The sequence below is a fragment of the Ahaetulla prasina genome, chromosome 5, assembly GCF_028640845.1.
Source record: "Ahaetulla prasina isolate Xishuangbanna chromosome 5, ASM2864084v1, whole genome shotgun sequence".
Classification (NCBI taxonomy): domain Eukaryota; kingdom Metazoa; phylum Chordata; class Lepidosauria; order Squamata; family Colubridae; genus Ahaetulla; species Ahaetulla prasina.
In genome coordinates, this window is record NC_080543.1 from 121,348,021 (window position 1) to 121,363,668 (window position 15,648).

Genomic DNA, 15,648 nt, shown 5'->3' on the forward strand with positions numbered 1-15,648 from the left:
CAGAGGTTTCCTAGATCCAGATGGGTCTCGTGCAGATACCGTAGAAAGGGACTTCCGATCCCCTCTTGATCTCCCAATCCTATTGCTATGATCTCTTCTGCCACCATGTAACTCCAGAACAGTTACTGGTGCTAAGGAGCAGTTTTTGAGGGACAGAAGCTCAAAATTTGCACGACTGAGTTTCACTTTGGGCTCTGAGTGTAAAACTATGTTTTAGTCAACACTTCTCTCTCTTCCCTATAGTACTGGAAACTTCTCTGTGGCGGTTGTGTTGGTTTTCTGGTGGCGGTGAGAACACTGAGAAAATGAATTTCTATGATGGGTCAGTGTGGTAAGGTTTGTCTCACTTAATCTTCCCTTTTTAACCCAATTACAACATTTTATTGTGCAGGTGATAGGCTGAATTTTACTGCTGCTGCTAGATCAGTTTCTCCGGCAGGGAAGGCGGACGTGGCCTTAAAATACCGGGGGGAAAGCAGGACCCCTAAATCGGATGGGCGTTGGAGCCACACCGTGGCCGACCAGAAGAAGGCTAGGAACACAGAGATCCTGTCGGCCAGCGAGTCTCTGATGCTGAAATCGGATACTGCCAAGCTGAGGTCCGATTCCCACAGCAGATCGTTGTCCCCAAATCACAACACGCTTCAGACCTTAAGATCTGAGGGGAGAACGGCGCCTTCCCTTCGGGCAGAGTCCCCAGGCCCAGGAACTCGGGCCCCTTCTCCAAAGACAGCCTCATCGGGGAAATCCTGCACATCTGGCGCTGGTTCTCGGCGGTCATCCTCTCCTCACGAGAAGCCTCTTCCTCAGAAACCTTCAACCCCGGTGAAGACGAAGCTCGACCCTCCTCGGGAGAGATCTAAATCTGATTCTTACACCCTAGACCCAGATACCCTTCGTAAAAAGAAGGTGCCTCTCACCGAACCCATACGGGGAAGATCCACTTCGCCTAAGCCCAAAATTGCACCCAAGGAAGGGAGGTCTGGGGCCGACACAGAAAACAGAGCCCCTTCTCCTCATGTGGTGCAAGAAAACCTTCACAGCGAAGTTGTTGAGGTCTGCACGTCCAGCACGTTGAAAACGAGCAGCGTGACCAACACCATATGCGAGGACAACAACTCTGATTCTAGCAGCCTGGAGGAGGGCTTGAACAAAGTTCATTTCAGCATAGGGAAGGCCCCTCTGAGAGAGGAGCAGGACACGAGGGCATCTCCCAAAGCGGGCCGGAAGTGCGCCAACAGGCATGCCAGGCCCAAGAAGGAGAGGTCAGTCTGCCTGTTTAAAGGGGAAGGAGCCCGGTCGGTAGAGCCAGCCAAACCAGCCATGTCTCCTTCGGTCGCCGAATGTGCCAGGACCGTCTTTGCATCCTTCCTGTGGCACGAAGGCATCGTCCACGACGCGATGGCCTGCTCCTCGTTTCTGAAGTTCAACCCTGAGCTTTCCAAAGAGCACGCACCCATCCGGAGCAATCTCAGCCAGGTGCCGGCCGAAGAGAAAGAAACCAAGCTGAAGAACCGTCACTCGCTGGAAATATCCTCCGCCCTCAACATGTTCAACATATCTCCTCACGGGCCTGACATCTCCAAAATGGGGAGCATCAACAAGAACAAGGTCTTGTCAATGCTGAAGGAGCCGCCTCTTCATGAACGCTGCGAGGACGGGAAGTCGGAAGCGGCCCCCTTCGATAGCTCTGGCCACCCGCCACTGAAGACCAAGTCGCCTCTGCCGTTAACACTGCAGCACCTGGTCGCTTTTTGGGAAGACATTTCTCTGGCAACCATCAAGGCGGCTTCCCAGAACATGATCTTCCCGAGCCCTGGATCCTGTGCGGTGTTGAAGAAGAAAGAAAGCGAGAAAGAGAATAAGAAGTCCAAAAAGGAGAAGAAGAAGAAGGAGAAGGCGGAGGCCAGACCTAGGGGAAATCTCTTTGGGGAAATGGCTCAGCTTGCTGGGGAGCGTCCGGAGAAAGACACCATATGTGAATTGTGTGGGGAGTCCCACCCGTATCCGGTGACTTATCACATGAGACAAGCACATCCAGGTAAGAGCAGTGGGGAAATTCAATTCTTTTTACTACTAGTTGGGTGGGTGGGCGTGGCTTGGTGGTGTGACAGGGGAAGGATACTGCAAAATCCCCATTCCCTCCCCACTCCTGGGGGAAGGATATTGCAAAATCTCCATTCCCACCCCACTCTGGGGACAGCCAGAGGTGGTATTTGCCAGTTCTCTGAACTACTCAAAATTTCCGCTACCGGTTCTCCAGAACCTGCTGGATTTCACCCCTGGGTAAGAGGGACTTCAGGCAAAAATGAGGGAGGCAGTTGGATTTTTCTTACATTTTCTCACACTTGCTATGGTCATGTATAAGGTAGTCCTCAACTTGCAACCACAATTGAGCTCAACGTTTCTGTTGGTAAGCGAGACAGTTGTTGAGTGAGTTTTGCCCCCATTTTATGACCTTTCTTGCCCCAATTGTTAAGTGACTCGGTGCAGTTCTTAAGTTAGTAGCATGGCTAATAAGTAAACCTGACTTCCCTCGTTGACTTTATTTATTTATTAATTTATTATTTATTAATTTATTAATTAATTAGATTTCTAGACCGCCCTTCTCCCGAAGGACTCAGGGCGGTGTACAGCCTTATTAAAATACATAGGTACACAATAAATTTAAAATACATTTAAAATGAAATATTTAACCGGCCAATTTAAAACTAAAAACGGTCAAACGACCTATATAAAACCCTAAACTATAAAATCATAAATAGATTAATACAATTTAAAATCAATTAAAACTAAGTTAAACTAAAATATCAAATTAAAATAATATTTAGGCTAGTCCCGCCCGATTGAATAGCAGAGTCTTCAGTTCCCGCTTGAAGGTACGGAGGTCGGGAAGTTGGCGTAACCCAGGAGGTAACTCACTCCATAGGGTCTGTGCTGCCACAGAGAAGGCTCTCCCCCTGGAGGTCACCAGCCAGCACTGTTTGGCTGATGGCACCCGGAGCAGGCCCACTCTGTGGGAGCGCACAGGTCGTTGGGAGGCTATCGGTGGTAGAAGGCGGTCTCGTAAATAGCCCGGTCCTAAGCCATGGAGCGCTTTAAAGGTGAGCACTAACACCTTGAATTGCACCCGGAAGGCTACCGGCAGCCAGTGCAGGCCGCGCAGGATAGGTGTTATATGGGAGCAACGTGATGCTCCCACAATTACCCGCGCAGCCGCATTCTGGACTAGCTGGAGCCTCCCGGTGCTCTTCAAGGGGAGCCCCATGTAGAGAGCATTGCAATAGTCTTTGCTTATCAGAAGGTCGCAAAAGGGGATCGCATTGCCCTGGGATGCTCCAACCGTCATAAATATGAGTCAGCGGCCAAGCCTCTGAATTTCTGACCGCATGACCATTGGGGATGCTGCAATGGTTGAAAATGTGAAAAACGGTCATGCGTCACATTTTTCAGTGCCCTTGTAACTTCAAATGGTCGCTAAATGAACCGTTATAACCCAAGGACTACCTGTATAAAGTAGGGATGGGAGTGCCCACGAATGTGTTGCCAGTTCATCATCAAGCCTTGCTTTGCCTTGAGTCATCCCCGGCCTTTTCCTCTTGCATTAGGCCCAGGCTGAAGAGACAGCAGACATCAACCCAAAGGGATTTTGTGGATTTTGATTGTACCCTTGCTTTGCTTTTTTTTTGTTGTTGTTGTTAGTTGCGAAGTCATGTCCGACCCATCGCAACCCCATGGACAATGTTCAACAAATCTATCATTGTTGTCAAGACAGAAATGTTTCAGTTGAATCCCTTTAAATACCTCATCTTAGATCAGAAAAGAAAATGTTCACTAGATAGGACAATTGGTTAATGGTTTCGCCTTTTTTTTTTTGGATTCAGAATGCACCCACAATTATAGTACTGGAAGTTTTAATGGGGTTTGCTAAGAAAGGGACATCCGTTTCAGGGATGGGTCTTGGAGAATGGTTCAATGCAGGTCTCTTGCATCGAGGTGGCTGAGCACCAGAGAGCGTCGTCTGGTGAATGCTTGATTGAGTAATGGCTTTGTTAAGATCTTTCTCTCTTAGGTGACCTTCTGTGCTTTCAGGTTGTGGCCGTTACGCGGATGGACAGGGCTACAACAGCATCGGACACTTTTGCGGAGGATGGGCTGGGAACTGTGGCGACGGGGGCGTAGGAGGAAGCACGTGGTACCTTGTCTGTGATCGGTGCCGGGAAAAATACCTCCGTGAAAAGCAGGCGGCAGCGAGAGAAAAGGTAGATCTCCTCTGTTTCTCCCAAGCCAGTTGGGTCCTGCTGGGAGATCTTCGAAGGATTGTAGCCCAAATCCCACAATCCCTGGGGGCCCAAGTCCTTAGAAAGAGGACCTTTGGCCAAGAATCAAATTCACAGGGTCACAAGACAAGCAGATCTTTTGTCTTCCCTTCCCAGAGTGGGAAATTCTCAACACACAAGACATGTAGACTATTACTTTTGAGCACTGAAGGTATTCTGACCTAGGCTTTCCCAGCAGCACGAAGCCAAGTCCTCATCCCGATAAACCCTTTTTATTTAATTTACAGTGAATTCCTCTCAAGCAAAGTCATTCCTCTCCCACAGTCTTTCAAGATAGTTCACAATTACCGACCTTTATCAGGCTTGGAGAGTGGCCAGGCCGGTATCTTTCAGACACCACAATATTTGGCAAGAATGCAGGAATGAACTAACTAAACTCCTGCAAAAACCCCTCCCCTTTCATTCCTCTTTTATTCCCTACGGGAGGGGTCCTTCATCGTCCACCTGTGGCCTTACTCCCAAGTCGACCCTTGTTCCTTAGCTGTTTCCTTCGTCTGGCAACTCTGCGCATGTGCACACTGGGACAGGCTCCAGCTGTTCGTCTGCCTCACTAATGTCTGACTCCATACGGCCCTGGCCCCATCTCTGCCTCCGACGCAGAGCACTCGTCAGAGCCATCTTCCTCCCCAACCTCCTCACTGTCCAAATCTGCTGCCAGCTCTGCTGGCCACTGGTGGGTCACAACAGAAGGCCTGCTTTGGGTTCTGCTCTCAGATCAGCCGGTCTCAACTTATTTCTTTATAGGTCAAACAGTCGAGGAGGAAGCCGACCCAGGTGAAGACCCCCCGTGCCTTGCCCACCATGGAAGCCCACCAAGTGATCAAAGGGAACGCCCTGTTCTTGCTGGCCTTGAGCAGCGCCGCTGAACCCTCGATTTTGTGCTACCACCCATCCAAGCCGTTCCAGTCCCAGCTTCCCAGCGTCAAAGAAGGCATTTCTGAGGATTTTCCCGTGAAAATGCCTTGCCTCTATCTTCAGACATTAGCCAGGTAAGAGCAATGCAGCCTGTTTTTTATGTCTGTGTTTATGAGAATCACTAAATCCGATTGGAAAGACTGGAGCTGATCTCGACTCCGGGTGCTACAGGGATGCAGCCATGCGGTTTTATGAATACCACTCTAGGATGACCTTCCCTTATTCTCATCAGCATCTCTGTCTCACTGGATGGTTTGTATTCCCAATGTTCTGACCCAGCTCCCCAAACATGACAAACCCTCTGTAGTTGAAGCAATGATATTAGGATCGCCAGCAGCCCCGGCAAAAAGTTTCTCTTTCACCGCTGGCTAACTAGTCTGTCCGGCAGGGGAAATGAATAGTTGTCTGCCACATCTATTCATCTCCACCCCCTGCCTTTTATCCCCAGAGCTAGGGTGGGGCTTCGCTAGCAGTGATTGCTTTTCCTGTCCAAGGATCAGCCCATGGATTTCCACTGTTCTCCTCTCCTCTGCCTTCTGCACATCTACACGTCAGGCATTGGACCCAGCTGTTCCTCCTCTTCCTCATCAGCCACCTCTAGACCTGGGGACTGTTGACTCTCCATCTGAGGGCTGATGGACAGCCCAGGCACCGCCTCTGCTTCTATCTCTGACAGTTCCATTCCCTCTTCCCCCTCAGAGCTCTCAGGTTGCCTTGATGCTGACCCTGACTCCCATGCCTCCTCATCTGATTCGGCTGCTGGAGGGGTCAGCGGCCAAAAAGCTACAACACCTAATGGCTATAAACACTTTGATTTTACCGATGTGCATTATTATCATTTTTTTGGGTCAGGCATCATCACGAAAACTTTGTGGGCTATCAAGACGACAACCTGTTTCAAGATGAGATGAGGTATTTGCGTTCAACTTCAGTGCCTGCACCTTACATATCTGTTACTCCGGATGCCAGTCCTAATGTATTTGAGGAGCCAGAAAGCAACATGAAATCCATGCCACCAAGGTACTCCATTCTGAGATGAATGTATGCTGATCTACTGCTATGAGCCGTGGTGGCGCGGTGGTTAGAATGCAGTACTGCAGGCAAACTCTGCCAACTGCCAGCAGTTCGATCCTGACCAGCTGAAGGCTAACTCGGCCTTCCGAGGTTGGTAAAATAAGGATGCAGATTATAGGAGGAAGTATGCTGACTCTGTAAACTGTTTAGAGAGGGCTGTAAAGCAGGGGTCTCCAACCTTGGCAATTTTAAGACTTATGGACCAACTCCCAGAATCCCTTAGCCAGCAAAGCTGGCTGAGGAATTCTGGGAGTTGAAGTCCACAAGTCTTAAAGTTGCCAAGGTTGGAGACCCCTGCTGTAAAGCATTGTGAAGTGATATATAAGTCTAAGTGCTATTGCTATTGCTAAACACCGCCATATTTATTTGAAAGGAAGGCAATCCTGAGTTGATCAGGATTCAGGCTTGGATTGGTGCACTAATTGTCACTGTGCCAATTTTCAAAATAATTCAGTATCTGATCATGGAAAAGGACTCATGTAATCCTAAATAAAGCATTTGGTTGCGTCCACCTGGATGACTTTTCTGCTCTAAAATACTCAAATGCACACTAGGCGAGCCATACCCAATGCAACACTTTTCCGAAGGAAGAGACTTGACATTGATTGTGGGAAGGTGGATGGCTATCTGCCTGATTACCTAGTGGTGAATGTTTATTCTCCCTTCTAAATATCTGATAGTAGTTTGTCATTATAATTACACATTCTCTGACAACAGAGAACGCTCCTAAGGAACATCTGAAAGCAGCTTTCTGTGTATACATGTTTGTGTGTATATGGCCTGCCGACATGGCTTGGAAATCGGAATCGCTTCTGCTCTTCTTCCAGTTTAGAGACCAGTCCTATTACAGATACAGACCTTGCAAAGCGTACCGTTTTCCAAAGATCCTATTCCGTCGTTGCATCAGAATACGACAAGCCTCACTCCATTCTGCCTGCCCGGGTCAAGGCCATCCCCAGAAGGAGAGTTAACAGCGGAGATGCAGGTAAGGAAGTGAACGACTTTCCCTTGGGGAATTGGTGTGGAACACTTGAGCTGTGTTCCTCTCCATCTCAGTCTTGGAACGGGCCCCCACTGCTGTGCTTCCATACCCAGAATAGTTCTTACCCACAAAGTTCCAGATGTGCCCTTAGGGATGGCCGCCTTCTCCCACACACAGCCCTGTAGAGGATGAACTGAGTCCTCCTTTCTCCCTTTTGCACTCCTCACTTCTTCCCTTACCTGCGAGTGGGCAGCAGTGCCAGGGAGGGCTTTCACCGATCCCTAGGAAGAAGGTGAGAATATCCCAAGTGACCCCCAAGGAAGTAGAATGCTGCTTTTCATGGCAGTGGCCATCAGTGCCTCTGTGCTACAGATGTTGTGGTTGCTCTGCTTTCCATCATGGAGGCATTCACACAGGTGTGGGAGCCAATAGGAGGCTGCAGCCAGATCAGAGGCAGCCTTCCCCACAAAACCCCTTCAGAAAAAAGCCAAAACCCCTGAGATGGTGTTGCTGCAAAGAATCTCCCTGTCAGAGTCCAAATCCAGTGCCTTACATCAGTACCTATTAAGACCAGTTTCCCCAAAGCAATTTAGAAATGGCCAGTTCCTTGCAAACCATTCAGTGTTTGCCATGATTCACATCAGGGGTGAAATGCTCCCGGTTCGGACTGGATCGGCCAATCCGGTACCAATGGCGGCAGGTGGTTCGGAGAACCGGTAGCAAAAATCCCTTCCAACCCCCACATGCCCAGCTGAGCCACGTGATCGTCAGAGCCTTTTTTAAAAAATATTTTAAAAAGCATTTTTTAAAAGGTAAAAAAGCTGAAGCCTGCTAGGTAAAAAATGTGGGGGGGGGCAAAAAAAGGGGGGATGGGGGGGTTCATTTGAGAGAGAGAGAGAAGGAAGGAAGGAGGGAGGGAGGGATAAAAAAGGAGAGGAAGGAAGGACTACAAACCTGGCACTAGACGCAGCTTCAGAGGATAATCCAGGGCTGGAAGGGACCTGGAGGTCATCTAGTCCAACCCTGCTCCAGCAGGACATTGTTAGTGAGTTTCTGCCTTTTGATCCCCCAGTCACATAGCCACGCCCATGCAATCACATGACACCCCCCCACCAAGCCATGCCCACCAAACCACGCCCATAGAACCAGTAGGAAAGAAATTTAGATTTCACCACTGATTCAATGCGTAATACCCAACATGAGAAATGGTCCAGTGTTATATAGCATCTCGGTTCTTAAGCACTAAAAACCAAGACGTTGGCTTGACTATAAAGGCAGCCATTGACATTCCCAAGAGGCAGACAACTGTGTGGCAGATACCATGTGCAATGTTTCTAGTTTGATATCAGTTTGATGCTGACCATCCGCCTGAAAGCTATTCCTCTAATGTCTCCGTCTGTTTCTGCCTTCAAATAGAAGTGGGCTCCTCTCTTCTGAGACATCCATCTCCTGAACTCTCTCGGTTAATCTCCGCCCACAGCTCTCTTTCCAGAGGAGAGAGAAACTTCCAGTGGCCCGTTCTGGCATTTGTAATTCAGCACCATGATTTGGAAGGACTCGAAATAGCCATGAAACAAGCTTTAAGAAAATCAGCTTGCCGGGTGTTTGCTATGGAGGTAAATTAATACAAATCGCCTTGCTGGTAAATGATGCACCAGCAGGACTTACGCTTATAAAAGCATGAGCTGTTTTACCGCTGGTGGTTCACCCCAAAAGCATTGGGGAAATTAAAACTCCAAACCTGTGACGTGGAGGAAAACGACGTCTCTGACACAAGTCGCTGACATACCGTATTGCCATCTTCTCAGCTTCAGTGTCAGGTGCAAAATTTTGTGCCTAGGTTCAGTGCCTAGCGTCCTTCTGCAAGAGGTTGTTCCGTCCGAAAATAGAAGAAAATTAAAATAGAAAAATGTTGCTCACTTCCATATTGTGGAAGGAGGGCTGAGAAAGTATCTACAAAACCCCCTCATATCCTGGACCTAAACTGTTTCAACTCCTCCCTTCGGGATGGCACTATAGGCCATTGCATGCAAAGGCAAGTAGATACGGGGACAGTTTTTTATTATTTTATTTTATTTTATTAAATTTCTATACCGCCCTTCTCCCGAAGGACTCAGGGCGGTGTACAGCCAGAATAAAAACACAGAATATATACAATTAAAAGAATTTACAATTTAAAGAATTTAAAATGAACTATTTTCCCTCATGCCATCACTCTGGTGAACCCCTAATTCTCACAATGCTGTCTAAGGTCTGTAGTATGGCTGTAGTATTAGCACTTATCATTATTTTTACTCCTCCCCTCTTATTGGTATTACGATGGTGACGATGATCATGCTTTGCATGCACACTGAGAGCTTCTGTACCAGAGACAAATTCCTTGTGTGTCTAAATCACACTTGGTCAACTAAAATATTCGTTAGAGACCGAGGAAGGCCATGGCATGGCATGCAAACATTTTCAGACTTAAATCTATAGCATCTGAAACCATCCAAGATTCCAGCAGATCCCTCCCTCAGTTTCTTTCTCTAAGGTGGTTCCTGGGATGAAAACTACTGCTTTCGTTTGTACAATCCACAACTGTGTTGGCCGAATGGCGGCTGCTTCCACACTGCTTGCTTATATCCGTTTGTTGTTCCACACAGATCCTTCTCACAGGCGCTGTACCTGGCCTGCACTTCCACAATTGATCTTCCTAACTGAGGTTCAGGAAGATGAAAACATGACAGGGTCCACATACCAATAAGGGAGAATATTTGTAGCTCAGGGTTGACATGAGGGGTGTTTGGTGCTCTCTGAGCTTGGTTGTTTTCTTGCAGACGTTTCCTTACCCAAACTAGGCAACATCATCGGTGCTAGTAAGGGGTGGGGTTTGCTCTCAATTTGTATTGTAGTGGCTTGCCCTTAGTTTGGCTATTTAGTGTTGACTTTCAATCAGAATAAAGTCAGAAGGTACCTTAGAGATCTTCTAGTCCAACCCCCTGCTCAAGCAAGAGGCCCTGTACCAGTGACTGTCCAGTCTCTTCTTTAAAACCTCCAGAACCCACCACTTCTGAAGGCAAGCTGTTCCACTGGTTAATTGTTCTCACTGTTAGGAAGTTTCTCCTTAGTTCTAGGTTGCTTCTCTCTTGATTAGTTCCCATCCATTGTTTGGCAGTTCCTTGATTGGGGTATTGTTTACTACTTAATTGTTGGTCTGATATTAATCTTGGAGTCAATCTACCCTCATCTGGGTGCTGATGGCTGATGGGGAGGGCTTTGGGTCTTTTTGTTCCCTTTTTAGCTTGTTGATTCTCTCTTTGAGGGTCCACATATTTAGTAGGTGCTTGTCTTGCCCTAATGAATTAAGAGGGTTTATTTTCCAGAAGCCTGGCATTTTCTCTTCTTGTTTTCCTAGGCTTTTAACTGGCTTCTCTGCAACGTCATACAAACCACGTCCCTCCATGACATTCTTTGGCATTTTGTGGCCTCTCTTACTCCAGCCCCGGTAGAGGTTGAGGAAGAAGAAGATGAAGAAAACAAAGCCAACAAAGAAACCATTGAACAAGTAAATCAAAAGGATTGCATGTTCTTCACAATTAATTTTGCTTACGTGTTTGGAAAACCACTGTGCATTTATCTCTCTTTTGGAATAGTTGTATCAAGGCGGGGGGGGGGAAGCAAAAAAACATCCTATTTGGTGTTTGTTTGTTTCTTACAGCAATCTATGGATCACACATGATTCCTTTGTGGTGACTATTTCAAAGGCTAGTTTGTAACCCAAAGAGAGAGTGTGCCATGTGGGTGCGTAGACACAGCAGCTTTGCCAGGGTGCAAATATGCCAGTCAACATTCCTTACTCTCTTTGTGAGAAATTAGATTTTTCTCCAAGTCAGGGCTTCTTGAAGGGCTTTTTAAAACCTTTTTGATTTTATTTCAGAAACAGACGTCCCATTTACAACGGCTTAAATGAGTCATTGCATAAAACAGCTAGGAAAATGGACTGGCACATTGCCACATTTAAAAGAAAAAAGAGGTGGTAGGTTTAGCAAGATGGCTGTAGTGAAACAGTAATGAAGGCAAGAGGGAAATCGTGAAATGCAATGTTTTTCCCTCAGGTTTTTAAAAAGGATGGCTCTTTTTAAGAATGATGACCCAGAATCATTATAGATTCTTAGCTTTTCTTCAGCATGTTTCTGTTACGCTAGAAAACCTTTAAAGTGGGTCCTTAATTTAAACTATTAAGGGGGTTTTTTTGGTTTTTTTTTTACATTTATATCCCGCCCTTCTCCGAAGATTCAGGGCGGCTTACATTGTGTAAGGCAATAGTCTCATTCTATTTGTATATTTATATACAAAGTCAACTTATTGCCCCCCCCCAACAATCTGGGTCCTCATTTTACCTACCTTATAAAGGATGGAAGGCTGAGTCAACCTTGGGCCTGGTGGGACTCGAGCCTGCAGTAATTGCAGGCAGCTGTGTTTAATGATAGGCTATCTTACAGCCTGATCCACACCGCGGCGTTTGAATTGTTTTTGCTCCATGTGCTGCTTTTGTAGGTTATTTAAGGTTTGGATTTGTCTTATTTAGCTTGCCATTCTTTGATACGGATTTTACTGCTTTATGACAGTTATGTGTGTGAATGTGTGTGTGTGTGTGAAGACTTCTTTGGAAAACCGCACTGGGGAACAGTGTGAAATAACTAATTCAATGCTACTTGTGCTTGATGCGTAGGAAAAGGACACGCGGGTTTGCGAGCATCCGTTGTCGGATATTGTGATCGCTGGAGAAGCTGCACATCCGCTCCCTCACACTTTTCACCGCCTGCTCCAGACCATCTCTGACCTGATGATGTTGCTGCCGAGTGGAAGTTCATTACAGCAGATGGCTCTGAGGTGGGCTGGCCCAGGGGCAGGCAGGCAGGCAGGCTCCAGGGGCTCTGGGGCCTAGAAAACACTTTAAAGGCAGGGCCAAAATTTCACCAGGAAAACATGGCTGTGGTGATTGATGGTAGCCAGGCTTTTGACTTTGGGTCTCCCTGGTCTTTTGTGTGCTGGCTCTCGCAACTCTCAAAGTTGGCCTTGGTGACACGGTGGGGCTGGGGGTGGGTTACTTCAGAAGGCTTCTTCTGGGCCCAGCCCTCATTTGGAATACACATAAATATTCTGACGGCACTGCCTAGTCCAGGGGTCTGCAAACTTGGCTCTTTTAAGACTTGTGGACTTCAACTCCAAAGCTGCAAACAGCAAAGTTGGCTGAGGAACTCTAGGAGTTGAAGTCCACAAGTCTTCAAAGAGCCAAGTTTGCAGACCCCTGGACTAGTCATTCTGTTTGACCCCTGTTGAGTCCATTGCTGGAAGTTTACTGGTGGGAAGGGGGTCCAAGAGCTGCCTAAAAGAGCATCTCTACCCTCCTCTTCTACCTTTGAAAACATCACAAATTCTCCCAGGTGTGCTATCAGAATTTCTTATCCCTTTGGCCGAATTTCAGCAGTGCTCTTCCAGAGTAATTTTATTTTAATTTATTTTAATTTTTTAATTTAATTTATTTTATTTATTTTATTTTTATTTTATTTTTTTATTTTATTATTATTTTACTTTATTTATTTTATTTTTATTTTATTTTATTATTATTTTACTTTATTTTATCTGTTTTCCTTTGCTTTACTGTATTGGTAGTCCTCGACGTACGACCACAATTGAGCCCAACATTTCTGCCGCTAAGTGAAACATTTGTTAAGTGAGTTTGCCCCATATTACCACCTCTCTTGCCACAGTTGTTAAGTGAACCACCGCATTTGTTAAATTAATCAGACTGTTGTTAGGTGAATCTGGCTTCCCCCATTGACTTTGCTTGTCAGAAGTCACAAAAGCTGATCATGTGATCCCAGGACACTGCAACTGTCATAAATATGAGTCAATTGCCAAGTATCTAAACTTTGACCACATACTCAGGGGGAAGTTACAATGGTCATAAGTGTGATCACTGGTCATAAGTCTCTTTTTCAGTGCCATTGTAACTTCGAACTGTCGTGTCCCACTTCTCCGCTGACGGCCGGGTCAGGGAAATCCGAATCCGGCTTGCCTCTGCAACTCTGCCCAAAGTCCTAGCAAAGTCCTCAGAGCAGGCAGGAGACCAGAAAGTGACTTCAGCAAGATAAGTTCGACTTTGCCTGACTCAGAGACTGCCAGAAAGCAGATCCTTTATATAGGCCATGGGGTGTGGCTCCATGACTCAGCACTCATTAAGGCCTGCCCCTTCCTTCCTTCTGTTGCCTCCGCCTATCCAGTCTTCTGATGCGAGGGTCACTCCAATCAGCAGCTGTTGGAAATAAACCCTCATCAGGCTCACATGCTGTGGAGGAGGGGGAGGGGTCTAGCTGCTCCGTTTGCCTGGGCATGGAGCCAGGGCTGGGGCCGGGAGGCATACATTCCTCCGTGTTCGGGAGCAGGTAAGAAGGCCCCGGCTGCTGTGAGAGCGGGCAAGACACAACACGAACGCTCACTAAACGAACTGTTGTAAGCCAAGAACTACCTCTATTTTAATTTATTTTAATTTAATTTAATTTATTATTTTATTTATTTGGACCCCGTATCACTTTTGTGGACAATTTGGTAAGCAACTGAACAGTTTGCTCCCAACAGGCCATCTTATTTTATTCCCACTTGTTAGAGGAGGGAAAACACTGTAAAAAACCCAAGGATTTTGCTACTCACTTGTCTACTTGCAATCTGAATAGAATATGAGCAGCTCAAGGTTGAATTCTTGGGTACTTGGCAGTCTCTTAACTCCCTTTTCTTCCTGCAGACATTTCATTGTGGACGGGTTAGTGTAAGAATGTGTTCTCCTTAGATGTAATACGCGTAGGATCATGTGAGCTTAACATGCAGCACCATACAATCTGCCCCAAGCAGAGGCGTCTTTGCCCTTTCCAAATGATCTTGGAGGCTGCCATTGATAGACAACGTGGGCAGCTCAGGGTTGAATTCTTGGATGCTTGGTGGTCTCTGAACTCACTTTTCTTCCTGCAGATGTTTCATTATGGACAGGTTAGTATAAGAATATGTTCTCCTTATGTGTAGAAGCACATGAACTTAACATGCAGCACCATAGAGTTTGCTCCTAGCAATAATTGATTAAACTATCTGATGAACAAAGGAATATCCTCTCACCATTTTTATATAAAAAAATCAGATCAAACAAAATTAAACCCTATGGCAAGAAAACAAAATAGTCCTCTTTGGCTTTTCCAAATGTTCTTGGAGGCTGCTATGGTGAGCTCAGGGTTGAATTCTTGGGTGCCAGGTGGTCTCTGAACTCACTTCTCTTCCTGCAGACGTTTCAGTGCCAGGCCAGGTAAGCTCATCAGTGGAAGGTGGATAGGTGGGAGCTAATCTACCAATCTGGATCTTGGCATTGGTTCTTCTTTGATTGCTTTTGTATCACTGGTGCTGGTTTCTGCTGATCTGGGCTCTGTTTAATTGCTATGCGATGAGGAAGGCTGGTTCTTTGGAAGCTTTGAAATGGAAAAGTGATAATTATGGCCTTCTTGTTCAGATGCTGGAGCCTCAAATTCAAGCAATCCGACCATCAGTTTTTGCATCAGAGCAACGTCTTTCATCACATCAACAACATTCTCTCCAAATCTGATGATGGAGACAGCGAGGAGAGCTTTAGCATTAGCATCCAGTCTGGCTTCGAAGCTTTGAATCAGGCGAGTTGATTTTCCGGGTTACTGTGACAGCAGCCAATGAGAATCCATGGCTGCCAGAGAACACCTGATCAAAATGGTTTCTTCAAATGGGTGATTTCTGGTAGAAAGAATGATTGGGAAAATGTTGATTTGGCTCCAACTGGGTACACCTAGCAACACTTGAGCAGAAAAAAGTTTGCCCAAGACTGATTTAAAGGAATAAATGAAAGAGGTGGAGGGACCAGGGCATAATCAGTAATGTTGATAATACGATTTTACATTAAATACTTTAATTAAACTAATTTAAGCCATAGTAGTAGTGTATTTAACTGTGAAATTTATATGTTTTGATAGGAATCATGTATAGTAGTCTGCCTGAAGGACTTAACTAACATCGTTGATATAAAAACTTCAAGCCGGCCAGCCATGATTGGTAGTTTGACAGATGGGTCAACGGAAACCTTCTGGGAGTCAGGCGATGAAGACAAGAATAAAACTAAAAACATTACAATTAATTGCATGAAAGGAATTAATGCTCGCTATGTGTCTGTTCATGTTGACAATTCAAGGGACCTCGGGGTAAGCACTATTTTCAATCAAAAGAAGAGTAACATTGACATGTCCATTTAGAGGTTAGAGGGTGAATGAATTATAAAGCTATGGA

The 15,648-nt window shown here is 46.2% G+C and overlaps 1 protein-coding gene across 9 annotated transcripts in view; it reads left to right on the forward strand.

Moving 5' to 3' along the window:
• The window catches only part of MYCBP2 (MYC binding protein 2), a 161,574-nt gene that overhangs the window by 120,180 nt on the left and 25,746 nt on the right, over window positions 1-15,648 (forward strand). For all 9 annotated transcript variants that reach the window (XM_058186463.1, XM_058186454.1, XM_058186456.1 and 6 more), the window contains 10 exons: window positions 392-2,041; window positions 4,093-4,262; window positions 5,085-5,329; window positions 6,108-6,275; window positions 7,157-7,314; window positions 8,728-8,927; window positions 10,709-10,858; window positions 12,026-12,186; window positions 14,849-15,005; window positions 15,339-15,563. In XM_058186463.1, the coding sequence (XP_058042446.1) occupies window positions 392-2,041; window positions 4,093-4,262; window positions 5,085-5,329; window positions 6,108-6,275; window positions 7,157-7,314; window positions 8,728-8,927; window positions 10,709-10,858; window positions 12,026-12,186; window positions 14,849-15,005; window positions 15,339-15,563 (3,284 nt within the window). The remainder of the gene's footprint in view (window positions 1-391; window positions 2,042-4,092; window positions 4,263-5,084; window positions 5,330-6,107; window positions 6,276-7,156; window positions 7,315-8,727; window positions 8,928-10,708; window positions 10,859-12,025; window positions 12,187-14,848; window positions 15,006-15,338; window positions 15,564-15,648) is intronic.